Here is a 26,680-nt window from a genome sequence, read left to right as displayed (position 1 = left end):
CGTTCCTGGGGGAAGGGATAACTAAACTGGGTTTTGAAGAGCATTTAGCCGTTCCCCACCCCTAACCTCATAAAGAGAGTGTTACTTCAGAATTTCCATACAGAAACTAGCGAAGAGTCAGACGGCTTAAGGTTTCATTTTCCTAGTGAAGATACATTATATTTTAATTTACAAGAAAATAAAAATAGCAACGTTTTCTTTAGGTGTTTTTAATAACGTTGCCTATATTAACTGCTATTATTACCACGACGATGACGACTACCTACTGTAGTTTTACTTTAGTTGGGTGGAGGCTGACAGAAACTAACGGGAATTCGAGCCTCCCCGCCCTTCATCATAACTTCGGAACCCGACGCCCCGCCTTCTCCCCCCTGCTCCAGTGGTATCTCCCGGGCTAGACTACTATTCTGGTTCCTGGGGTGGTTTCTCCTATTAAAGGCTGTACCACTCACAGTAGGGGTTTGGTATATTCCCAATTTTCTGTCTCCGTGTTGCTGGGGGTTTTACCCAGGGGCGGATTCCCATCTTCGTCTCTCCATTTTCTCCCTGAATAGTTTCTTCATAAAGCGGATTGTTCCGTCTGTTTTCTCCCTTATTTCCCTGTGGTTTCTCCCAAGTGGTTTGTCCTCGCTGGATTCCCTGCTCCCTGTAGCCCTCGTGGCAACTAGCGTTTCTAAGTATAATGTAAAGTTCCAGAACCCATATCCGGTAACGTCCTCCTCCCGGAGGCCTATTCAGACAAAGGCGACAGTCCCGCGTTTTATGTGACAGTCCCAGGCTGACACCGTGACACTTGGGTGAGGGCCAACTCCTACGCTCTACGAACAGATGGCGGCCCACACAAAGAAATATCCCTGGGTGCGGCCATGTTCTCCGCCGGACCGCACCTCCTATGGAAACCGCATAAAGTCTCTAAAGGAATGTCTGCGCCGTGTTTACTGTTGGCTTAAAGTGGCAGCCTAGAGTTCGGAGCATGCGCAGAACCAACATTCCCCCCAAGGGGAGGTTTTAAGAAGTCAAACCGGAAGTGGAAGTGGTCCTCAAAGGCTATTTCGGGGCTACTATTAGGAGATGGCTAGAAGTCTCTGAGATGATTTTTGGTTGGTCGCGATTGAGGATTCTGTGTAGTCAGCAGTGTCAGCGGTGGGGTGGAGCTAGTGATGGTTTGGGGGTTCAGTGGTGGGGGCGGGGCGTCCGTTATGGTTGTCAGTGACGAAGGTCTCTCCTGTCAGTGATGGGGTTCTCTGAGGTGAGTTATTGGGAGTTAGGAGTCAAGTGATAGAGTCTGGGGTTGGTGACTGAAGTCTGTAGTGGGGTCACTGAGTTCTTTGATCAGCTTGCTTTCTAACCTGAGTTAAAAGTTCAGCTCATCAATTTTAGGTCTTCTTTAATATAGAGATTCACAACCTTTGGTGTGTAACATTTTCTTTTTTGTTAAATCTGTTGTTTTTAAATTTTTTTTTCCTTTGACCCATTAGTTATTCAGAAGAGTATTTTCTGTTTCAAATTATGTCTCTGGGCACTGCTCAGTTGAAAAAAAATCTTATGGTCTATGTAATGGTCAGTTTTCAAAAATGTTACATAAAACAATATATAGTCTCAAATTGTATTGTTATATACAAATTCAGCATATATTTTACGAATATATCTTATCTCTCCTTACAAATGTTGTCTGCTTAATTACAGAAGAAGATAAACTACTTACACCAGAAAGGTAGTTTTGTCTTCTTATTCTTCCTTTTGTTAGTTTCTGCTTTGTAATATATTTGAAACTATATTATTATGAACACTTATGTGTATTTTAATAATAGATTCTGAGTAAATGTCTCAAAAGGTATTTTAGCAATTTAAGCTTCCACCAATGAATTGTATAAGAAATTATTTTTCCAAATGCTTTCCAACACTGGATATTATTGCTTTTGAAAAATTTTTACAATTCTTAAAGGAAACTATATTTAATTGTTTTAATGCGTAATTTCTATTTGTTTCCTTTTCTTTGAATTTTCATATCCTTTGTCCAGGTTTTATTTAGTGATTGCTAGATTTTTTTTTAATATTACAAGAAACCTATTATCACATAGTGAAAAAATTGATATCTTTATATATCTTTATTTCAATTTTTATGGCATATTTAACATAATTAGTAAATGTCATCTAATCAGAAAAATCTGGGTTTTTTAAAAAATAGCTTTTGGGTTTCCTCTGTGACTAAGTTGCACTCAGCACATGACAATGTTATGCAATACATACTCCTAAAATATATTTAAATGCTCTTTGGGTTTTAAAAAATACATATATTTAAGTTCAGTTGGAATTTGTCTACTGAATAATGTCTTCTAGTTTGTTTTGTTCTAGGTGGATGGACTGTTATTAGGAACATTGATACAATGTTTCGTGCACATTCAATTGAATACCACTTTTGTCACATATATAAGTCAATATTGTATGGTGTATTTATTGTTTTACTTGTCCTGATTAACATTGTTTTTAATATTGTTTTAATATATAATATAGTTTGCTAGTATTTACTGCCTGATCTTTGTATGCCAGGGAAGTGTTGAGTACTTTATGTAAGCATTATATACTTTCATTTTCATAAGTACTAGATAGGCATTTTCATCCTAATTTTTGAAATTAATACTGAAGTAACTGCATATTCTCTTAGCTTAAAGGTGGCAGAGCTGCAATTCAAATCTGTGAGAATGTGACTCCAAATCTCATGCTTTTCCCCATATTTTACCATCAGTAATGCCTGTCACATTTTGATTTTATATCGTTCACAGGACTGCTTCTTCGATATGGTCCCTGAAAAAACAGTTTTAGGGTCATCAGGACACTAGCTAGAAATGCAAATTATTGGGCCTTACCTTAAACCTACTAAAGTAGAAATTGCAAGGATGAGACTGAAAATTTTTAAATGTGTCTTAAAAAGCCCTTCAGATGATTTGAATGGATACTCAAGTTTAAGAACCACTGCTCTGTGGTTTCTAGCTGCGAAAGTTGTTTAAGTGGTGAATGTTGAATGACTGACTATGTGGATTTGATGTTTCCAGGTTTTGTGGTATCTCTGGGGAGCCCCTGGACCAGATCTTCCTCAGACTCCAGGTCACCTCTTCCCAACAGCTCTACTTGAATTCACAAAGGACCATTAAGTCTTTGACTCCCGAGAGAACAAGAGTTGCAACCCAGTGTGGCCATGCCAACTAATTGGATTTCACTTCAGAAACCTACAACTCTGGCTCTAGAGGATCATGACAGCTCATATGAGGTACGGAGGAGGCATCCTCGGGGTGGGAATTCATCCCAGGAGTGAATATCTCTGATCTGTAACCAGAGCCTCAGAGCAGAGGCAGATAGGCTGTAAGAATCAGCCATACTCTTAAATTTGCTGTTCTTGGGCTGGGGATATAGCTCAGTTCGTCAAGTGCTTGCCTCACCTGCACAAGGCCCTGGATTCAATCCTCAGGACACTGCCCCTCACCCCACCCCCACCCACACAAAATTTGCTGTTCTTTACCGGGTTTCTGTTCTCGCAACTAAAATGCTCAGAGGTCACTCCAGGGAAACTGGGCTAACTGGGCTGCATGAAATAACCACACAAGAGACACAATACCTTTTTCTTTGGGGTTGCTATGACGGCTCCTCTGACCTTAAGGGTCCGCAGAAAGAGAGAGAGAGCTAGAGCATGTGCTGACCCCTTTTATTGAGGGAAGCTATTCAAATGAGGCAAGGGATCAGGTTTCAGGGGGCTGAGTCTATCTTCATGATGTCCACTGTCAGCAGGCTGACTGACACCTGGGTAGGCCACACCCAAGGGCACAGTAAAAGAAGGGGACACACACAAGGCACTTCCATGGAAGATTCTATCCTAAACAGGGCAAAGGGTTATATTACAAAGGAACAGGTGAGCATAGCTTCACCCATGGGACTGTAGCAAGACACACCCATGCATGAGACACCAATCCTCGCACCCAAGATGGGTGCCTCAGCACCCAGCCGGAGAGTGTAACTCAGACACATGTAAGGTTGTTCTCCCACAGTTCTTGAAACAAATCTTCATTTGTCAAGAATGAGCAGGGGGGCTAGGGTTGTAACCAATGGTAGAGCACTTGCCTAGCATGTGTGAGGCACTGGGTTCGATCCTCAGCACCACATAAAAACATAACTAAATAAGTTGTTGTGTCCATCTACAACTAAAAAATTAAGAAAAATTTAAAAAGGATTGTTAAAAAAAAAGAATGAGCAAAGAGGTGATATCTCCATCTCTAGGGGCCAACTGAATGACAGTGGAAAGTGGCTTATCAAGGGAGGTTGTTGTTTATTTTGCCATCACACTATATTGATTGATCCTTCATCTGTGGATAAAATTCTTGGTTAGAAATCACTTTTGTATGGCATTTTGAAGACATTTCTCCATCTCTTCCCAAACTGCTTCTCCTAACACAAATATTTTCTCAATTCTGATGTTGAGATTTCTGTTTTTCAAATATTGGTTCTCCATACCCGCACCCCGCCATCCCCCAACCCCTACACCCACCCCGCACTGTTTTTCTATTCCTTGGCTGTTTTCCTTTCTGGGAAAGGAGCTTTTCTTCAGTGATATCAACATTTAATAAAAAGTTTTAATTTTCAAATACTTTAGTTTGTAGTCTAAATATTCACTTTCATTAGCATACTGTTCTTATTTCAGGCATGTAATATTTCTTATTCCTCTGATGATGTCCTGATAGTTTACTAGGAATAATTTAATTTTTTTGAATAGGCAATACATACACTTAGTTGAAATATTTACAAAATATTAAAGCAACACTGAAAAGCATTGTGGTGAGCTGGACGAGGTGGTGCATGCCTATAATCCTAGTGACTCAGGAGGCTGAGACAGGAGGATCACAAGTTCAAAGCCAGATTCAGTAACTTAGTGAGGCCCTGAACAACTTAGTGAGATCCTGTCTCAAAATAAAATAAAGATGGCTGGGAATGTTGCTCAGTGATAAAGTGCCCTTAGGTTCAGTCCCTAGTAACACCAACAAAAAGTATTGTGGTAAAAAAAATTCAGGGTAGGTACTGGGATTCAAGGGATTGCGTTGCCTCAAGCTCCTAAATAGCTGGAACTACAGACTGGCATCATCAATCCTAACTCATACAAATATATTTTAAAATCTAGATTAAAAGGATTCATTTCTGGGCTGGGGATGTGGCTCAAGCGGTAGCGCGCTCGCCTGGCATGCAAGCGGCCCGGGTTCGATCCCCAGCACCACATACAAACAAAGATGTTGTGTCTGCCGATAACTAAAAAATAAATATTAAAAAATTCTCTCTCTCTCTCTCTCTCTCTCTCTCTCTCTCTCTCTCTCTCTCTCTCCCTCCCTCCCTCCCCCCCCCTCTTTAAAAAAAAAAAGATTCATTTCTGGGGATGGGGATGTGGCTCAGTAATAGAGTGCTTGCCTAGCACATGTGAGGTACTGGGTTCAAACCTCAGCATCACATAAAAATGAAGTAAAGATATTGTGTCCACCTATAACAACAACAAAAAAGATGCATTTCTAGAAACATCAAATTTCCCACCAGCCCTTTATTATTGTGTATGACAAGTTTGATTTTAGGAGTTTAAAATTTCACCTAAGAAAGTCTACTTTTGGGGGGCTGGGATTGTGGATCAGTGGTAGAACTCTTGCCTAGCATGTGTGAGGCCCTGGGTTTGATCCTCAGCACCACAAAAAATAAATAAAGATATTGTGTCCAATTACAACTAAAAAATAATATTGAAAAAAGTAAGTCTACTTTTGGGGGCTGGAGCTACAACTCAGTTGTAGAACGTTTGCCTTGCAAGTATGAGGCACTGGGTTTGAGCCTCAGCAACACATAAAAAAATAAAGACATTGTGTTCATCTATAACTAAAAAAATATTAAAAAAAAAAAAAAAGAAAGTCTACTTTTGGTGGGCGCAGTGGCACATCCTGTGTGATCCCAGCTACTCAGGAAGCTGAGACAGGAGATGAGAAGTTTGAGGCCATTCTGGTCAATTTAGCAAGACCCAAGCTCAGTGCTTGCCTACCATGTGTGTAAGTTCAATCTCCAGAACCAAAATAATTATAGTAGTAATAATAATGACTTTAATAAAATTAGGATTCATCAATGGAGAGATTTATTTGCTTTTGGAATATCATTATGGGTTTTTGTTTTGCAAAATTTATGTGTTGTATTTCTGAATGTTGCATAGGTATATGAAAGGAAATCTGTTTTCAGGATATAGAATTTGATATCTGTAAGATATATAATTAGGAAGGTTTTATGGTATTATTTTTTCTTTATCTCATCAGAGCTGAGAGTGTTCTCATTAGAAGTGTCTATTTTCCTAGAGTAGTTCCTGTTTACAATTTTTTTTTTTTTTCTGACAGAGTTTCACTGTGTTGCTCAGGCTGGTCTGGAACTCCTGGGCTTCAGTGAATCTTGTCTCCGCCTCCCTAGTAGCTGGGAGTACAGGGAAGCCCAGCTATCTATAATTTTTGGAGATGTAATTTGGTGCAGTGATAATAATACCATCTGAAATTTATTTTGGATTGTGTCCTTGTCATGTTTAATATTTTTAAAAATATTAAAAAATAATATTTTTCTAAACTTAATATTTAATGTTTAGAAATCATCTCTAACAATAAGGTGGCACCTTGTACTTCCTTTCTGAGGTCACATTCCTATAGAAAATATTTTTAAAACTCTTTTATTTGAAATTATTGTAGATGCCAAGTGTAGTGGTGTGTGCCCCAAATCCTAATGACTAGGAAGGCCAAGTCAGGAAGATCACAACTTCAAGGCTAGCCTGCTAGCCTTGAACTTGGTTGAATACTCAATACAAAAAAAAAAAAAAAAGTATTACAGATTAACAGGGAGTACAAAGTGTAACATAGAATTTCCCCACAAATTCCAGTTTATTTTTATTGTGGTGCATGATTCTATTTATTAATTGCTGGGTTCAGCATGCTAATATTTGCAGATGGGTTTATGAGAGAAACTAGTCTGGAGTTTGTTTTTAATATATATATTTTTTTGGGGGAAGTACTGGGAATTGGTCCAGGGATACTTAATGACTGAGCTACATTATCAGTCCTTTTTATTTTATTTTATTTTGAGACAGGGTCTCTCTAAAGTTGCCCAGGCTGGCCTTGGACTTGCAATCCTTCTGCCTCAGCCTCCTCCCCAGTTATTGGGATTACAGATGTGTGCCACCATGCCTAGCCTTTGCATGGTTTTAATATCATAGTAACATTGGTCTTACAAAATTATTTTGGGAATGTTCCTTCTCTTTTATTTTCTGAAAAAAATTATATGGAAATGAAACTGATTGTTCTTTAAATATTGGGTAGAATTCTCTGGTAAAACTATCTGGATCTGGGGCCAGTGTTGTGGCTCAGTGGTAGAGCGCTTGCCTAGCATGCGTGAGGCACTGGGTTTGATCCCCATCACGACCTAAAAAATAAATAAATAAATAAATAAATAAATAAAAGGTATTGTTTCCATCTATAGCTAAAAAGAAAAAAAATAAAAACCTAGATCTGGAGATTTCTTTTTCAGAAGGTTTTAAATTATTAACTTACATGAATATCTATAGGATTATTCAGCCTATCAATTTATAATGTTTGATTTTTGGTAGTTTGTGATTTTTGAGCAGTTGGTCCATTTCTTCTAAGTTATTAAATTTATTAACATGGATTTTTTATATTCCTTTATTTGTTGTATCTATAGTGATATTTTCTATTTTATTCCTGATATTGAGGACTTGTATCTTCTTTTTATCTTTGTCAGTCTGATTGTCCAGTAGGTCAGTCAGCATTATTTTCCTGCTTTAGCTTGCCTTAGGTTTATTTTGTTTCTCTTTTTCTAGTTTCTTGTGGTAGGAGTTGACATTATTATTATTTTTTAAATATTTTTTCGTTGTATTTGACACATACTTTTTATTTTATTTATTTATTTATATATGGTCCTGAGGATAGAACCCAGGACCCTGCACGTGCTAGGCGAGCACTCTATCTCTGAGCCACAATCCCAGCCCCAGGAGCTTACACTATTAACTCGTGACCTTTACTCTTCTAATTTAAGCTTAATGCTATAAAATTCCCTCTCTGCATTGCTTTATGTACCTCCCACAGATTTTGATAGATTATATTGTCATCTTCTTTCGGTTCTGTGTATTTTTTAAATTACTTTAAAATTTTCCTCTTTGATTTATGGGTCATTTTGAGTATATTCTAGATAGCTGTTGTTATTATTTTGGAGATTTTTCAGTTGTCTGTTATTGGGTGGCTGATTCCATTGTGGAACATATTTTGTATTATTTTAATTCTTTTAAACTTGTCAAGGTTTGTTTCACAGCTAAGGATATGGTCTAACTTGGTCACTTTTCTATTGGTGCCTGAAAAGAATGTATATTCCATTGTTGTTTGTTGCAGTATTTATAAATACCAGTTGGACACTGTTATTTGTTCTTATGTATCCTAGATGATTTCCTGTATAGTATTTCTATAAATTGCTGTTCAGATTAAAGTCCGTATAATACTTTTTATTCCATAATACATTGTTTTAAGAAAATGTGTACAACTCCAGGTGGAGTTCCAACTATGCATTTCTAAATTAGATTTTTTTATATGGAGGATAATGTTTGTTAAACATTTTATTATGAAAAAAATAAGTACAAAGATAAAGAGAACAATATAAGAAACTCTTACGTGTATTGTATTTATCACACAGTTTCAGCATATTGTTATTATTTTATCAAAACCACCCTTACCCTAGCTGTTGGATTATTTTAAAGTCGGTCCAAACACTGTGTTTTATCTATAAGTACTTTGATATGTTCCACTAAGACCTGAGAACTTTTTATTTTTTTTTTATTTAACATAACCAGTAAGCCATTATCACACCTAAAAAAATAACAGAAATTCCTTGATATTATCTAATGCCCATTGTTTGAATTTCTCTAAATATGTCATGTCTTTTTAATGTTCATTCATTTCAATTAAGACCCACACAAGACCCACAAGTTGCATTTGGTTAGTAGGACTCTTAAGTATCTTTGAATAAAGAGAAGACTCATCCATATTCTTTCTCTTCTACTTTATATGTTGAAGAAACAGGTCATTTGTTGCCTTCTGAATCTAGCTGAGATATTGGTCTTTATAGTGTTCATTATGTTCCTGTCTCTTTTACACTGCCTATGAATGAATTGTTAGAAATGGAGCCTTGATGAGATTCAGATTTCAGTTTTTCTTTTGCAAGAATACTTAATACCTGTTGCAGTGAAATTAATTATAATATGTGAGGATGCACATAATATCTGGCTATTTTTCATTTTGTAATGTTAAAACTGATTGGTGAATGCAAATATTATTAGCTAATCCATTCTTGTAAACTTTTCTTCAACCTGTCACCTGAAAGATTTGAGCAGCTATTAATAAAGATTATTGTTCAAAATCATTTTTTCATTAGGAATTACAAATGATGCCATTTAATTTCATCTTCTTTATTTATACTTGAATCATGCTGTCAGGAACCTTCTTTTTCAGCAGTTATTTGGTCCTCTTCAATAATTTTTAGATATAAATATGATCACCTTATGTCACCAGGCTGGCAAGATAAGCTGGGTTCAAAGGAGCTGGCTGCAGCAATAACTAAGAAAATGGCGAAGAAACCATGCAACATATGAGCATGAGTTTCGAAGGTCGAGGTTGGGACTGCTCAGTGACCCCAAGGGTCAACTCCACGCTGGACAACACTAGAAAGAGAGAGAGAGAGAGTGTACCTGGAACCCCCCTATTTATTGGGGAAAAGATATTCAGTAGATTATTCCACCCAAATAAGGGAAGGGTTAGGGTTTCAAAGAGTGGAGTCTTGCTTGGTGATGTCTTGTGATCAACAGATTGATTGACATCTTGGCAAGTCACACCCATCTCAGTTGCTGTGTGGGATCACAGGCAAGTGAGAGGAAAGGCACTTTTGTGTTGCACAGCCCAATCAGCACACAATGCCAGACCAGTCCCTTGGCACTGTGTGCTGTAAAGATTGGTATATTTAATTATGTATAAATTTTACTGGAAAATGTATTAAAATAATTTTACCTGAAAGTATTAATGATTTTCATTATAAAATATTTAGGAGGGGGCTGGCCTTGTGGCTCAGTGGTAATGTGCTCACCGAGCAAGTGCGAGGCCCTAGGTTCAATCCTCAGCACCACATAAAAACAAATAAAGGTACTGTGTCCAACTATAACTAAAAAATATTTTAAAAAATATTTAGGAGGAAGTGTACTAATGTTTGCAATTTACTTTGAAATGCACCAAAATATAAGGTAAATCAATAGATAAATAAAAACTTGGGTAAATGTGTGATAAAGTAAGTAAAGTAAGTGAACTATGAAATTCTTTTAAATTTTATGTGTGATTAAAAATTTCCATAGTAAAATATTAAGGATGGACTGAGGCTGTAGCTCAGCAGCAGAGTGCTTGCATAGCATGCATGAAGCACCGGGTTCGATCCTCAGCACCTCCTAAAAATAAACAAATAAAATAAAGGCATTCTGTCCATCTACAACTACAAAAAAATTGAAAAAAAAATCTTTAGGGAAATGGGGATGAGTTTTAAGTTTTGTTTTTAACTAAAGTTTATTTTATATTTAAGGTATAATTAACATGACATCATTGTTTTATATATATAAACAGTTGCTGTAGTGGATTGTATATTTTTCCCTAATCTGTAGGTTGTGTTTATATTTTGTTGACTGTTTCTTCTGCTATGAAGGAGCTGTTTTGTTTAATATAGTCCTGTGTATTTATTTTTGCTTTTGTAGCCTGAATTTTGGGATATCCAAGAAATCATTGCCAAGGCCAATGTCAAGGAGCTTCCCGTTTTCTTCTAGTTTTATGGTTTCAGGTCTTGCTTTTAGTTCCGTATAAATCTGTTTTTATGCCATAATCAGTATCTAAGGCTAGGTATGTATAAAAATTTGGAGGCTGAAAGTCCAAATTGCATGGCACTGGTTCTGGTGAGGGCTGCCTTTATATGTGTCACATCTTGGTGAATGGCACCATGGTAGGAGTACATGAGAGTGAGATCCCATGGCAAGGCAGGAAGGTAGAGATTGAGGAGAGGACCAATTTTTTTTCTCTTGAGGGACTAATGTTTCTTAAGGGAACTTTGTTAATCCCTTCCAATGGCATGCCCCAGTGACCCCCACTAGGCTCTGCCTCTTAAAGTTTCCACCACCTCTCATGCTATCACACTGGGGATCAATCTTTTGTCACATTAATCCTTGGGGGACAACCCACATCCAAATCATAGCAAGTTCAAAATTTTTTCTGCTTGATCTAGGATGCTGTTGAAGCTCTCTACTATGTTCTATATTTGTTAATTGAATTATTCAGTTCCAAGATTTTTGTTTGATTCTTCTTTATGATATCTATTGCTGTTGAATTTCTCATTCAGATCATGATTGTTTTCCTGAGTTCGTTGAATTATCTGTGTTTTCTTACATCTCAGAGTGTCCTTAAGAAAATTATTTTTATTCCTTTTAAGGCAGTTGGTGAATCTCCATTTCTTTGGAGTCATTATTGGAGAATTATTGTTTCTTTGGTAGTGTCATGTTTTCTTGCCTTTTCATGTTCTTATGTCTACAAATCTGGTGGAAAAATTACCTGTTCTATATTACACAGAGTAGCTTTTGAAGGGAGAGATTTTTCACCTGTATATGGGTCTTAGTGTGCTGGATGGGAAGAGTATGGCTGTGATGGTTTCTTAAGCTTTGATTAACATCAGCGATAGTGCATGTGCCTTAGTGACTTAAGCTATAAGGGTTTATAGCAGGAGTGACAGCAGCATAGGTTATTAGGATCCTCAGCAGCAAGGACTTTTGTGGTCCTCCTTTTCTCATTTCTCTCACAGTGGTGACTTTTAGCTTAGGGATCCTTCTTTGTGTTGAGTCTGACCTAGTCCTTGACTCAGGGACTCACAAACCTGTGGTAGTATTTAGACTTGGGGTGCAGGTTTGCTCTGAGGCAGAGCTGGATACAGATTGCTGATAAAACTAGTCTGTCATTCTGAGGCACCTCCAGCAGCTTGGGCCCATGGTCTGGATTATAGATGTAACTTGGACTCCGAGGGCACACCACAGCACTGGCTCAGTTACTGGGTAGAAGGGATGCAATGGAGGATTGGGCATGGGAAGCAGGGTGCAGCTGCAATTCAGGACACAGTAGTGACTCAGGCCTCAAGGGATCATGTTTTGAATAGTGATGATGGTGGGACCTGGCAATGTCCCAAATTCTGTGAGGCTAACTGCAGCTATAGCAGTGACTCTGGGATGGCAGAGCTCAGCTGTTGCTTGAGCCCTGGAATGTAGGGGGTAGCACAGGGACAGCTGTACGCCTTGGTCAGGGGTGTATCTCACCAGCTTAGGCTCCAGGTGGCTAGTTCAGTTCCAGGGAAGCAGGACACTACTATTGTTCAACCTGTAGGGTTGGGTACAGTTCAGCCAATGCTATTTCCCTAGAAGATGGGGTGCCATGTCAGCTCAGCCTGGGATGTGTTGTTGCTTGATTTGGGTCAAGGCACCAATTCCTTGGAGGGTAATGTGCGGCTTCAGTTCAGGTACAGGAGTGTGGGACTGCTCTGGGTGGCCAAGACACTGTTTACCCAGTAGGCAGGATACCACTTTAGTTCAGGTCTTGAGGGGCAGGGTGCAGCAGCAGCTGAGAAGGTAGATGGAATGGCTTTGTGGTATTTTGCTCCCACAGGGTAGGGTGTAGCAATAGCTTGTCTCAGAGATAGTGGGCCACTAGGCAGTGGTGGTTCAGTAGCAATAAGGCCTCAGGAATGAAAGGGTGCTGTGATACTCACCCTGGAGCAGGATACTCCCAGCAAGATGCTATGTACAGTATACACATGAATCATAAAGTGTAGAACACAGTGTCGGCTTCGTGTGAAGACTGGGCACCTCCTTCAGTCCGGCTTAGCACCTGTGAGGACAACATGAGTCCCAGGTAGTGAGGATTGTAGAGATCCAAGGTGGTGATTCTCAGGAGCCGCTCTGGAAATACATACCCATAAGTCCTGAGCAAGAGATGCTGAGCAATTATTGTGCCCCACAATAACTTGGGCTTTACCTCCACTCGGATAATGGGGCATGGCTCCAGGAGTAGGCGTCACCCGGTGGGGTTGAGCTACACTCATCTGTTCCTCTGTAATCCCACCCCTTGCCCCTTCTGGTGTAGAATGTTCCATGGAACCTCCCCTTGTGTGTCCCCTATATAATAATAAAGAATTCTAGTGACTCTCTCTCTTTCCACAAGCCCCTAAGGTCACAGAGCCATCCCCAGATTTTGAAAAGGTACTTCTGTGTGTTTGCGTGCTTTCTTGGCTGTTTTCTTAAGTTATCAGAATAGTCAGATTTTGTGAACCCAGCCTTAGGTCGCCAGCTAGGATAGATGGCAGTAGGTGGTGGTTGCTGGAGTCCTTGCTTACCTTTCTCTTAATTCTGTGCTAACTGCTACATAGGGGTGGCAGAGGTGAGGTATTGCCTTTTGTTCTTTATGTGACTAGCCTGGGTCTCTATACTTTATAAGGTTTCTACTACTCCTTTAATGTACTTTGGCACCTTTCTTTAGTTATTTTAATCAAAATGTAGTTGCTTGTTGCTTTGCCTGTCTCTATGTTGGTGGATGAGTGCTAGGGTTCTAGTCAGCCATGCTGTTGGCATTATTCCCTGGTGTGAGTTTTTTAAAAAAGGAGTTAAATTAAAAACAATTGGGGCTGGGGATGTGGCTCAAGTGGTAGCGCGCTCGCCTGGCATGCGTGCGGCCCGGGTTCGATTCTCAGCACCACGTACAAACAAAGATGTTGTGTCCGCCGATAACTAAAAAATAAATATTAAAAAAAAACAATTGCAAAAGTCATGTTCCAAGTTCCTAAATACTGTTTTTGCATCTCCAAAAATTAACTGTTCACATTGAACAGGAATTTTCCCTTTACAGGGATCAGTGACCTTCAGGGATGTGACTATAGATTTCAGCAGAGAGGAATGGCAGCATCTGGATCCTGCTCAGAGAAACCTCTACCGGGATGTGATGCAGGAGACCTACAGCCACCTGCTCTCAGTAGGTAAGCTTTGTCACCGTGGTATCTGAAAGGAGGTTTCTGAGAGTGTTTCCACTCTCAGTTGGATGAATTCTGTGGAGCAATGTCCAGAATTCTTTATCTCCTTTGAGAATCTTCATATTACTCTTTCATAGAGATACATGACTACTCTTCTTAAAAACAAACTTTATTGACCCATAAGATTAATTGGGTAGCTGGGCGCTGTGGCACATGCCTATAATTCCAGCAGCTAGGAAGGCTGAGACAGGAGGATCGTGAGTTCAAAGCCAGCCTCAGCAATGGTGAGGTGCTAAGCAACTCAGTGAGACTGTGTCTCTAAATAAATACAAAATAGGGTTGGGGATGAGGCTTAGTGGTTGAGTGCCTGAGTTCAATCCCCGCTACCAAAAAAAGAAAAACAAATTGATGGATTGGGTTCTGAAACTGAATTAGCTGGAACCAGTCCTCTGTCATTTCCCATGAACAGGGTATCAAGTTCCTGAGTCAGAGGTTTTCATGATGGAACAAGGACAGGAGCCGTGGGCACTGCAGGGTGAGAACCCACACCAGAGCTGTCCAGGTGAGTGAGTGTCACCCTTGTAAATGGGAGATAAGGGAGTTTCAGCAACACAAGAGAGCAAATCTCAGCTGTCTTTAAGAATCTGAGGTGCTTTGAAATGCTTTTCTGGAAGGTACTCAATTTTTTGAGTGTCCTCGATATTGACTTCTCAGATAACTAAATGCCTTCTACCTGATTGACCTTTGCCATTTCTGTCTTCCTTGGCTTTTTGAATTCTGCCCGTAACAATTGGTCTCATTAAGGATTATTCTTTTTTGTTATGCCCTTTTTCTCTTAACTTTTTTTTTAAAATCCCTACCTTTCATGTTGTTCTAGAGTCTTTGTTTACACATCTAGGCATTTATGGATCTACTTTACTTCAGATTTACTATGTGACACATATTCACATTCCTGTTAGTCCCTTTTTCTTTCTGAGATGCCTCAGAACTTTGTCTCCTGCTGCCCCCAACCGTCGCAGGCAGCTGAACTTAAGGTGGCTCGTGTGAATTTCCAGGGACACCAAATAAAACACAGACACACACTTTACCTTTAAACAAGCTTCAGGACAGCTTCTCTACTCTCGGCCTCAGGCTTCCCAAATGGGAGAGCAAGAGAAAGTCATGAAAGGTTGGCGAGAGAGAGCGAGCACGTTCAGAAGTGGGCCTTTATTGGGGGGACCCTTGTTCTGAGAAAGTTCCATCCAAAAAAGACCAGAACGGACAGGATTACAAGGGTCAGGTGAGTGTAATTCAAGGGGCATTGCCCACATCTGAAGACATGCCCTTAACTTCCTGAACTGGGACAACAAAATGTAGTGATAGTCAAAGCCTTGCTTCAGGATGGAAGGCACGAGTCATTTAGAGTGGCTCCCTACAGTCTCCAACCTGGGACTCCTCCTGTTTTCTCCATAGTTATTTCCATGAGATTTTTCATTTCTTCACAGTTTCCCAATTGATGATTTGGGGGTCACTGTCACTTAACCTTTGGGTATACTTATATGTATGTGATACTTGACATTATCGGTCACCTTTCCCAAACTTTCCTTCTCATGCTGCTTGAGTGACTTCACACTAACTAGGGTTTCTCTGCCTGATCGGTTGGATTCATTGTTACTATTTTGTGAACCTTAGCTGCTTGAGTTTAATCATAGTCTTCAGTTAAGACTCCCACTATAGGTCACTGTTTTGTATGACACAAACTTTTTTGGGGGGGACTGAGGATTGAATCCAGGGGCGCTTAACCACTGAGCAACCTCCCCAATCCTTTTTATTTTTTATTTTGAGATAGGGTCTTGCTAAGTTGCTGAGGGCCTTGCTGATTTGCTGAGACTTCTCTCAAACTCATAATCCTCTTATTCCAGTCTCCCAAGCCACTGAGATTACAGGCATGTGCTACCTGGCTGATAGAAACATTTTTAATTCATGCTTGTTATAAAATTTATAGTAAATTAGGGCTATGTATCATTAGATTACATAAATATAACTTTGCAATATATCTTGTTCTTTGCCTTATTTTTTTCCACATGTCCATAGTGCAATCTGCTTAGTTTATTTCCTTTCTTGAATTGTATGCCACAATGTTTCCTATCAATACCATCGTCAACCTCCTCATCAAATGACACTCACCCTTTTCTCTTTGTTCAACCTGGATGAGGTATTTGTACCCTTCCCTTTAGCCTCTTTTAGCTGTTCTTTGAGCTAAAATCACCTCTTTCTTTTTTGAGAAGATGTATTTGGGTTTCAAACCTTATAACAGATTTCTGAAAAAGATTCTTTCCACATTGAGGAGTGGGGTGGTATTACAAGTGATGTTTTCTTGTATTTCATTCTAGAAGAATTGCAGCAGATTGGTGATCAGATAGTCACCTATCATCGAACAGGAAGTAAATCAATAAATGATACTGCTTTCATCAAGAAAATATGGACTACAAAGAGTCATCATGGGTATGAAGATATTACAAAAATAATCCACATGAGCCCAAACATTATTCCCCCCTCCAAAAGACCTCACCAGTGTGGCTCATTTGGGAATGTCTTGAAACATAATTTAGATTTATACAGTCATTATAGAAGTAGTACATCAAATAGCATTAAAAAGATGACTGAATGTAGTAAAATTTCTTCCTGTACTGATGACCATGAGTATACTCTAACAGGAGAGAAATTATGGAACCATAATCAATGTAGAACAAATCTCAGTTATAAACAAGTACCCTCTCAATATCAGAAAATTCATACGGGAGAGAAATCCTATGATTGTACAGAATTTGGAAAGATCTTCACCCATAAATCACAGCTCAAGGTACATATGAGAGTTCATACAGGAGAAAAACTCTATGTATGTATTGAATGTGGCAAGGCTTTTGTGCATAAGCCAGAATTCATCACACATCAAAAAACCCATACTAGAGAAAAGCCCTATAAATGCAATGAATGTGGAAAGTCCTTTTTCCAAGTGTCTTCTCTCTTCAGGCATCATAGAATTCACACTGGAGAGAAACTCTATGAATGCAGTGAATGTGGGAAAGGCTTCTCTTATAACTCAGATCTCAGTATACATCAGAAAATTCATACTGGAGAGAGACACCATGAGTGCGGTGACTGTGGCAAAGCATTTACACAAAAGTCCACACTCAAGATGCATCAGAAAATTCATACAGGAGAGAGATCCTACATATGTATTGAATGTGGACAGGCCTTCATCCAGAAGACACACTTGGTTGCACACCGAAGAATTCATACTGGAGAAAAGCCATATGAATGCAATTACTGTGGGAAAGCCTTCATTTCCAAGTCTCAACTCCAGGTACATCAACGAATTCACACAAGAGTAAAGCCCTATTCATGTACTGAATATGGGAAGGTCTTCAACAATAGTTCTAATCTTGTTGCAAATAAGAAAGTTCAAATTAGAGAGAAATCATCCATATGTGCTGAATGTGGGAAGGCCTTTACTTACAAGTCAGAGTTAATTATTCATCAGAGAATTCACACTGGAGAGAAACCCTATGAATGTGGTGACTGTGGAAAAGCCTTTACTCAGAAGTCAGCACTCACAGTGCATCAGAGAATTCATACAGGAGAAAAATCCTATGTGTGCACAAAATGTGGGCTGGCCTTCATCCAGAAGGCACACTTGATTGCACATCAAATTATTCATACTGGAGAGAAACCTTATAAATGTGGTCACTGTGGGAAATTCTTTACTTCCAAGTCACAACTCCATGTGCATAAACGAATTCACACAGGAGAAAAACCTTACATGTGCAATAAATGTGGGAAGGCATTCACCAACAGGTCAAATCTCATCACACATCAGAAAACTCATACAGGAGAAAAGTCTTATGTATGTTCTAAATGTGGAAAGGCCTTTACTCAGAGATCAGACTTGATAACACATCAGAGAATTCATACCGGAGAGAAACCTTATGAATGCAGTACCTGTGGAAAAGCCTTCACCCAGAAGTCACACCTCAATATACACCAGAAAATTCACACTGGAGAGAGGCAGTATGAATGCCATGAATGTGGGAAAGCCTTCAATCAGAAATCAATACTCATTGTGCATCAGAAAATTCATACGGGGGAGAAACCCTATGTATGCACTGAATGTGGAAGAGCCTTCATCCGAAAGTCAAACTTCATTACTCATCAAAGAATTCATACAGGAGAGAAACCTTATGAATGCAGTGATTGTGGGAAGTCCTTCACGTCCAAGTCTCAGCTGCTGGTACATCAGCCAATTCACACAGGCGAGAAACCCTATGTGTGTGGTGAATGTGGCAAGGCCTTTAGTGGCAGGTCAAATCTCAGTAAACACCAAAAAACCCACACAGGAGAGAAGCCTTACATCTGTTCTGAATGTGGGAAGACCTTCAGACAGAAGTCAGAGTTGATTACACATCACAGAATTCATACTGGAGAGAAACCTTATGAATGCAGTGACTGTGGGAAATCTTTCACTAAGAAATCTCAGCTCCAAGTGCATCAGCGAATTCACACAGGCGAAAAGCCTTATGTGTGTACTGAATGTGGCAAAGCCTTTACTGACAGGTCAAATTTGAATAAACACCAAACAACACACACTGGAGACAAGCCCTACAAGTGTGTAGTCTGTGGGAAAGGCTTTGTTCAGAAATCCGTGCTCAATGTGCACCAGAGTATTCACACTTAAACAGTATGAGAAAAACCTTACTGAGGACATGACACTATTGAATCCATGCAACAGAATAATATGTATATTATTGTAAGTAGAAATGCCCACAGCAGAATGTGACACTGTACTGTTTACAAGAGGACCTCTGAGAAGGAGCTGAATGGCAGGGTGGGGGGATTCTACATTGTTATCACCATTGTTAAATCAGCATTGTTAAATCCTGGGGCATACTGAGAAGGAACTGGTGCTTTAGAGGAAGCCTTCTCATGAAAAATACAGTGGAACATAGGTACCAAATTCTTCATAGGAAGGATAAAGTTATAATCATGATAATCCTCTTGGTGGAATAGGGACAATGCCAACAAATTGAACAGTAAAACAACACAATATAGAGGGTGGTGATATGTCCTTAGTTCTGTAAGTTGTTTTCTGAAGAACATATCTAACAGGCATGGGGGTTTTCATTCTTTGGTTGAATCTAACACATTTGTGTACATTGCTGCTTCTATCAAGGAAGTGATATAATAAAAAATATTCCTTATCTATACTGACATAAAAGAGTGTATGTGGATTCACCATTGTCATCTAACACAGGATTTGTCACCCCACTTACAGCTACTTGTAGTGTCTTCGAGCCTCAGAAGCTATCATCACATTGTCTTCTGACCCCCAGCATAGTATCTTTTGAACGCAGTTCACTATCTTTGGGAGAGCCATTTGAGGTAAGAATTTTCAGGTCATCTGGGTCAAATTAAGTCTCCCTTAGTCACAGTTCTTCCCACTTATTTGCCTTCCTTAATGACTCAACTTATATAAGAACAAATCACTAACTTATAACAAACCCCAACATACATTATGTTCTGTGTTCATCTTCATGTCATCTGACACCCAGCATGTCATGTACTCCACAAAGACCTCCTCCCCACATGCCTTCAACACATTCATTTAGTTCCTATCTTGGACCTTTGAATTTGCTGTGCCTCTGCACAGAGCACTGTTTTTCATTATATCTTTGTAGCTTTCCCCTTTATGCCTTTCCTCCAAGGTCACCTCATAGCCCTTCCCTACCTGATTAAAATCCAAGCCCCCTCTACCTTCTCCTTTTATCTTTCTCCATAGCACTTATGCCATGGAGCTTTATCTTTGATGCTTTTTTGCCTATGGCTCCCACTCTAGAATTTTGTTTTGTTTTGTTTTCTTCACCACTAGGGGCCTAGACCCATCCATGTCTACCATATAGCAGGCATATGCACATTGTGGAGTATTGACCCATCCTTACCCCAGATTCCCTCAGTTCCTTTCTGTTTTGCAGCATATGAGGCTCCAAAAGGGAGAACCAACTTGCTTAAAACATGGTAAGCATTTCCATTTTTAATGTTTAGTTAAGCTGTGTCCCTTCCTAGCCCTAAAGCTAAATAAAGTCTATAAAATTTCTCGATACTAACCCATTTAAAGAAGAAAAATTTAGGTATAGGAAATCCCAGGATTCCCTGCCATGATTCTAAAATTCCAAAATGTCAGTTCCAGAGTGTTTTTTAAAATCCCACTCATTTTGAAGCCCCTGCATTCACAGTTCTACGCTGCACAAAGTCCAGAGTTCTAACACCAAATAATTCCATCTGTAGACCTGCTTATCCTGTTTTGACAGGTGTGCCACGTATGGAAGGACCAAGAGTAGGCAAGGTTGGATCTTGCAAATTAAGTGACCAACCCAAGATGGGTAGCATTAGCTCACAGATACTTGGGCATGTTTTGAAGTTCAGCTTCTGGATGGCCTTACTGGAGTCAGCAGAATGATTTGTCTAGGGCCAATGCATTGGCAATGCTAGGAGTGGGAAATAGGCTGTGCAGAGATGGTCTTGTCCTTGTGAAGGGCAATATGAAGAGGTAAGGATAGAGACCAAGAGATGACCTGATCAAGGGGGGAGGGCTGGGGATTTATTACCCTGGCTCCTGATGGGGCAGTGCTCCATGATCTATCCCACTATCCTTGCGTAGCTTAATATCTGCTCATCCACATTTATGTCTCCACACTCTTCCTTCACTGTATCTGATGATGCACAGGATGACCTTCCCTATCTTAGAAGATTGTTGTTGACCATTACCTCCTTTTTCCCCATCCAGCACCACTGTAGCTAAGATTTCACTACTGTTTAACCAACTTAGAATATCTCGTGACCCTCCATTTCCTCCCAATTTAGGACAGTGGCTCCTGACCTTTCAGAGTAATTATGGTCATCTTTTCCCCCTTCTTAATCTGCCCCAGAATAATGTCTGTCCACTCTCTCTTATCCCCTTTTTATGTGTGTCACCCCTACTTAATCCCTGGAAATAGTACCTGTAGATTTTATTACTTCCTCCCTCCCCCAATTATTTCACTTCAGCATATTTGTTACTTCATCCCATTTGTGACAATGTCTGCTAACTTCCAAACTCCAGTGTCTGATGACCACTTAATACAACGTCAGAATTAAGAAATATTGGCAAATCCAAATATTAGCTGATAATTTTATTACACCTCTAGGGGGATGTGTGATCCCCCTCCACTTATTTGTCCATCACAGTGGTAACCAGTGATCTTCTATTACTCACTTAGCAGTGTCTGTAACTATCCCCAACACAGCACTTGGTGATTCTTCCAATATGGTCCATACTGTTAACCTGCCTTTCTCCTCTGTAGTAAAGGCAAATGGCTGATAACAAACCATAACCACATTTCCCATCTACATTTTGGAGCCTCCATTGCACTCTCCATAGCACCCTATTAACAATAGGACAATTATGATGGGGGCCCTACATTCCCATGTCTATTATGTCTTGACCAGTGACACAGTATCTGTGATCCCTCCCCATCAAATCCTGGCACTATATGCTGGTTCCTCACTAACCCCTCCAGCATAATATCTGTTGATTCCTCACTGCCCCCATTACTTTTAAAGGCCCCCAGTCATCCTTGACTACTCAAAAGTTTCTCAGCACTGCTTCCCCGTGTTTGTAGATAGAAGGCCTGAGGGACAAGGATGAGGTCCCAGCCTCATAGACACCCACCTTCTAAGTGCCTCATAAAGCACAGGGCAATTATCAACCCAGGATGGCTGAGGAGGATCTGGGGATATCAGGAGATCACAAGTTGAGCTTCAAATTTTTGAGGAGTGACACAAGAAGAATGGTGAGTGAAAGCTGTGAACCTAGGTTCAAATTCTGGCACAACAGTGATCTATTTAGGAATCACTGTCCAGGAGTTACCTTGATTGCCTCACCTTTAAAATGGGGTTATGGAATTTGCTGGCAAGTGGATGGAACTAGCATAACATGTAGACGATCATGCTACAAGTGAAATAAGCCCCGAAAGTCAAAGGTTGAATGTTTTCTCTGATATGCAGAAACTAGTTCAAAATAAGGGATAATAAGAAAGAGAGAATGGGGGAAAGGGAGGGAGGAATTCCATCAAAACAGAAGAAAAAATTATTGAACTAATGAAGGGAATTGATGGCAGAGAGGTGGAGTGGGGTAAGGGAAGGGCAGTAGCATTGATCTGACTTAACTTTTATGTACATATATGAATCTTACCATCATGTATATCCACAAGGCATTAAGAAAAAAGAAAAACTATAAATAGCAGAAATACCAATAGAGGGAACAGGGGCAGGGGAAGGAATGGGGAAGTAATGGGGACTGAGTTAGAGGAAATGATAGTCCATGTTTTTATAATTATGCCAAAATGAACCCTGATGTTATGTATAAGTAAAAAGAGTCAATAAAAATGGGGTTATGCAAGAATGAAGTGCCAATATGGGTTACATGATGGGAGCAGGACTGGCAGAGACCAATGAGGGTGCCCTATTGCTTAAATTATAAGCTGACACAAGCACCTGACCATCCTCTAAAGGCCCAAGCCTCAAGGAGGGAAAACATTTTGTTGTAAATTACTTTCCATTATTTTCCTTTTATAGTTGTCATAGCATTAACAGTAGACATGACTAGGGGGCTATGACTTTTTACATTTTAGTGCAGTCTTAGGGTCACACAAAATTAGAAGTTAGAGATTTCCCATACATTTCTACCACTGCATTCATAGTCTCTTCCATTATCACATCCCCCGACCAGAGTGGTACATTTGGGGTTTTTTCTTCTAATTAAGGCTACAATTTTTATTTGTTTCAGTTAGTTACACATGACAGTAGACTACATTTTGACATACCCAATCTTTTTACAGTTGAAGAACCTACATTGACACTCATTATCACCCAAAGTTCACAGTTTACATTAGAATTCATTTTTTTTAGAAAGAGGGAGAGAGAGAGAGAGAGAGAGAGAGAGAGAGAGAGAGAGAGAGAGAGAGAATTTTTTTAATATTTTTTTTTTTTTAGTTTTCGGCGGACACAACATCTTTGTTTGTATGTGGTGCTGAGGATCGAACCCGGGCTGCATGCATGCCAGGCGAGCGCGCTACGGCTTGAGCCACATCCCCAGCCCCTAGAATTCATTTTTATTAGCACTTTTATTTTTTAATAGAGCTTTATGGTTATACATAATAGTTGGTTTCTCCTAACAAACTCATACATGCATGGAAATTGATATCAGTTCATGATCCCCCTTTTTCCTCCTATCTCCGCCCTTTCTCTACTAGACTTCCTTTTGCTTGTCTATTAATTTGTATTCAATTGTTTCCTTATGTAATCTTATGATACTGTACGTTCTATAGGTTGAGACAAACTAATAATGACATGTATTCATCATTAGGATACAGAGTAGTTTTACCGCCCTAAAAATCCTCTGTATATTTCTCCCCCCTAGATCCCGGCATCTTTTTACTCTCTCCATAGTTTTGTATTTTCCAGAATGTTATACAGTTGAAATCATACAGTATTAGATAGCCTTCTTTCAATTAGTAATATGTATCTAGGTTTCCTCTATGTCTTTTCATGGCTTGATAGCTCATTTCTTTTTAGTGCTGAACAATATTTCATTGTCTGGATGTGCCACAGTTTATTTATCCAACTACTGAAGGGTATTTTTGTTGCTTACAGTTTTAGGATATTATGAATAAAGCTGCTATAAATATCTCTGTGTGCAGGTTTTGCTGTAAACAGAATGAAATATTGATGTTAGGGAAGGTGGAAAGTCCAAAGTGCCAAGAATCAATTTCTCCACTTAGACATAAACTACTGACAGAATTTACCTTATGTAATTATTTTTGGGACTCTGGGGCCTATTAAAAGGCTTACAGTTGCTGGAAAGTAAATTGCTATTAGTTTTGGTATGTTTCAACACTCAGCACAATAGCAGCTACCAGACAACACCTCTAGATTTCAGCCATGCTCTCTTTCCTGAACAGCAGGAGTCATGTTTGACAATAAGGATCTTTTTCAGATATTGGGGATCTATATTCTGATCAGTGATTGCAGCTTCTGATCATGGAGGTAGAGACACAGAGACAAATCATTATTGTTGCAGACCCCACTGAGTGATGTGGCCTTCAAAGGATTTAAAAAGCCAGTCCATATTTGTTTCCCATTCACTTCCTCATATTTTACCTTTTGGGAAACAGAACTTTAAGGACTAGGACAATTGAAAACCATTATTATATAGGAAATTTTAAAAGTCACTACAAATGCCCAGGGACAGATGTGGGCACAGGAAAGACCTGCGATCTTAAGTTGACAACTCAGGTTCATCCCCAGCAGGAGATACCCTTGTACAATAAACAAAAAACAACATCAACAAAACTCAGTAAATGCTGGGGAAAGCGAAATATAATTTCCAGTTACTGTAGTATAAGATTCAAATGTCCAGCTGAGAACAAAAATAATCTCAAGGTATACCAAGAAACAGAAAATTATTACTCATTCAAAGGAAAATATATTCAATGAGTAAGACCAGATGGTGGATATATTAGACAAAGATTTTAAAACAGTTATATTAAAAATGCACAAAGAGCCAATGGTAGATGTCCACAAACAAGTTCAAGAACACATGTAGAAACAAAATGAAAACAATAAAGAAATAGAAAATGTAGAAAGGTACAAAAAAGAATTTTTTGATCAAAAAGTATAATAACCAAAATGAAAAACTCATTAGGGAGATTCAAAAGAAGATTTTTGAAAGTGGAATAAATTGGCAAACTTCAAAATATGACAATTGAATTCACTGAGTCTAAGGAATAGAAAGAAAAAAAATATTGAAAAAAGTGAATAAAGCCTAAGAAACTTGTGGGATACTATTAATGGGTCAACACACATCATGGGAGTCAGTACCCCAGTCTGCAGGTTTAAAATAATCTCCACAAACCCTGAAAAAATTTTTAATAGAAGAATTCATCCTATAAGGCATATGAAATTTCAAGAAACTTGGAATAGTCAAAACAACCTTGAGAAAGAATAAGGTTGGAGAACTAATACTTTCTGATTTTGAAATTTACTTTAGGTCTGGGGTTATGGCTCAACGGTAGAGCGCTTGCCTAGCACTTGTGAGGTACTGGGTTCGATCCTCAACATAAAAAATAAGTAAAGCTACAGTATTCCAAACAATGTGGTACTGGGTACACATAGACACATAGACCAATGGCCTTGAGATTCTAGAAATAAACCCACCTGTACATTGACAAATGATTTTCAATAAGAGTGTCAAAACATTCAGTGGAAAAAAAGATAGCCATTTGAAAAAAATTATGTTGGGAAAAGTGGACACTGGGATACTAAAGACAGGTGGATCTCTCAATGCTTGGGTCCTCCCTGAACAGAGTCTGGTCCCCCTGGAGGGCGGGAATGGGTGGCTCAGAGCTAACATTCCCCATCAGCCAGTTCAAAGACGTAGAAGACCCTGAGGGTTGTCACAGGGAATGGGCTTTCCTAAGCCCAGCTCTGAGAGTGTGACTGAATTCAGGGTCAATAAATGTCCATGTGGAGACCTTTATGGCCCCCATCCCCAAATCGTCTGTTTCATTTACCTCCTGGTGGGACCGCGTCCTCCCAACAGCCGAGGCCTAGTCTTGACTGTCCGGCAACTGCGCATGCGCTCGCTGTGAGCCGTTAGATGCAGTCGTAATAATCAACTAGCAGTTGCCTAGTGATGTGTCCCTGAGGCGTTGGGGAGCAGGTGCCTATTGTGACACTGCCTTGGGTTGTGCTCTGACCTGTCTACTCCAGCGGGTTGGCCATTGGTCGGGTATCCGAGGAGCGAAGAAGGCCTGGACAGGCTGAAAGAGTGATGCTGGGGGACTGGGATTGACCCTCGAGTCCCAGCCCCAGGACTCTGATGAGCGACTGGGAATGACTCTTCGCACGGGGACATCGCCCTGTGAGCTTAAAGCGAACTGCCTGTGTGTTTTGCAGATAGTTTTGTTCCCACAGGGACTCATGCCAGCAAAGACCTCCACAGCCTGAGGAGCTGTGTGTAGGGATAAGCCCATTGACCCTGTTCCTGTGCTTCTGCTCTGGTTGTGTGACTGAGCGTGACGTTTTTTCCTGGGGATCTCTTGTTTACTCTTCTTATGTGGGTCCAGGGTTGGGAACTATCTTGGGCTGCTGGGGTAGGAAGCTCCTCCCCTCTTAGAGGGAGCACCTTAGCCAAATCAAGCGGACCACCCTCACCCCCAAGAACAAAAACCTCATGGGAGCTCATTGTGGTCCTACTCAGGAGGGAAGAAGCAAAAAGAGGTAAAAGAAGGTGCTTTTGACTTTTTTTTTCTTCACCTAAAGCTAAACTTATTAACTGTAGTACATGGATGAGAATAGGAAAGTGACTTGGGGACAGTATTATTAACTAATCTTGCAGCCTTTATGGCAGTTTCACCACTTTTATACCAATATCCAGGATGCATTTTGGGCTCATTTTTACTGGGCACTG

At 39.7% G+C, this 26,680-nt stretch overlaps 1 protein-coding gene across 3 annotated transcripts; it reads left to right on the top strand.

Annotated features, from left to right (window-relative positions):
• The first annotated feature begins 1,192 nt into the window (after positions 1-1,192).
• On the top strand, positions 1,193-19,367 carry LOC143383290 (uncharacterized). Of its 3 annotated transcripts, XM_076837646.1 has the most exons (6): positions 1,207-1,249; positions 1,687-1,714; positions 3,054-3,268; positions 14,016-14,142; positions 14,606-14,698; positions 16,509-19,367. In XM_076837646.1, exons 3-6 carry the CDS (start codon positions 3,197-3,199, stop codon positions 18,848-18,850), a joined length of 2,634 nt encoding a protein of 877 aa, XP_076693761.1. In that variant the 5' UTR covers positions 1,207-1,249; positions 1,687-1,714; positions 3,054-3,196; the 3' UTR covers positions 18,851-19,367. The 3 variants fall into 3 exon arrangements, with proteins under 3 accessions (XP_076693760.1, XP_076693763.1, XP_076693761.1); XM_076837645.1 differs by lacking the exon at positions 1,687-1,714 and having other exon boundaries at positions 1,193-1,249; XM_076837648.1 differs by lacking the exons at positions 1,687-1,714; positions 14,606-14,698 and having other exon boundaries at positions 1,193-1,249.
• Positions 19,368-26,680: the final 7,313 nt, after the last annotated feature.

Source organism: Callospermophilus lateralis, chromosome 18 (genome assembly GCF_048772815.1).
Source record: "Callospermophilus lateralis isolate mCalLat2 chromosome 18, mCalLat2.hap1, whole genome shotgun sequence".
In the NCBI taxonomy this organism is placed as follows: Eukaryota; Metazoa; Chordata; class Mammalia; order Rodentia; family Sciuridae; genus Callospermophilus; species Callospermophilus lateralis.
This window is presented reverse-complemented; position numbering and strand designations above follow the sequence as displayed.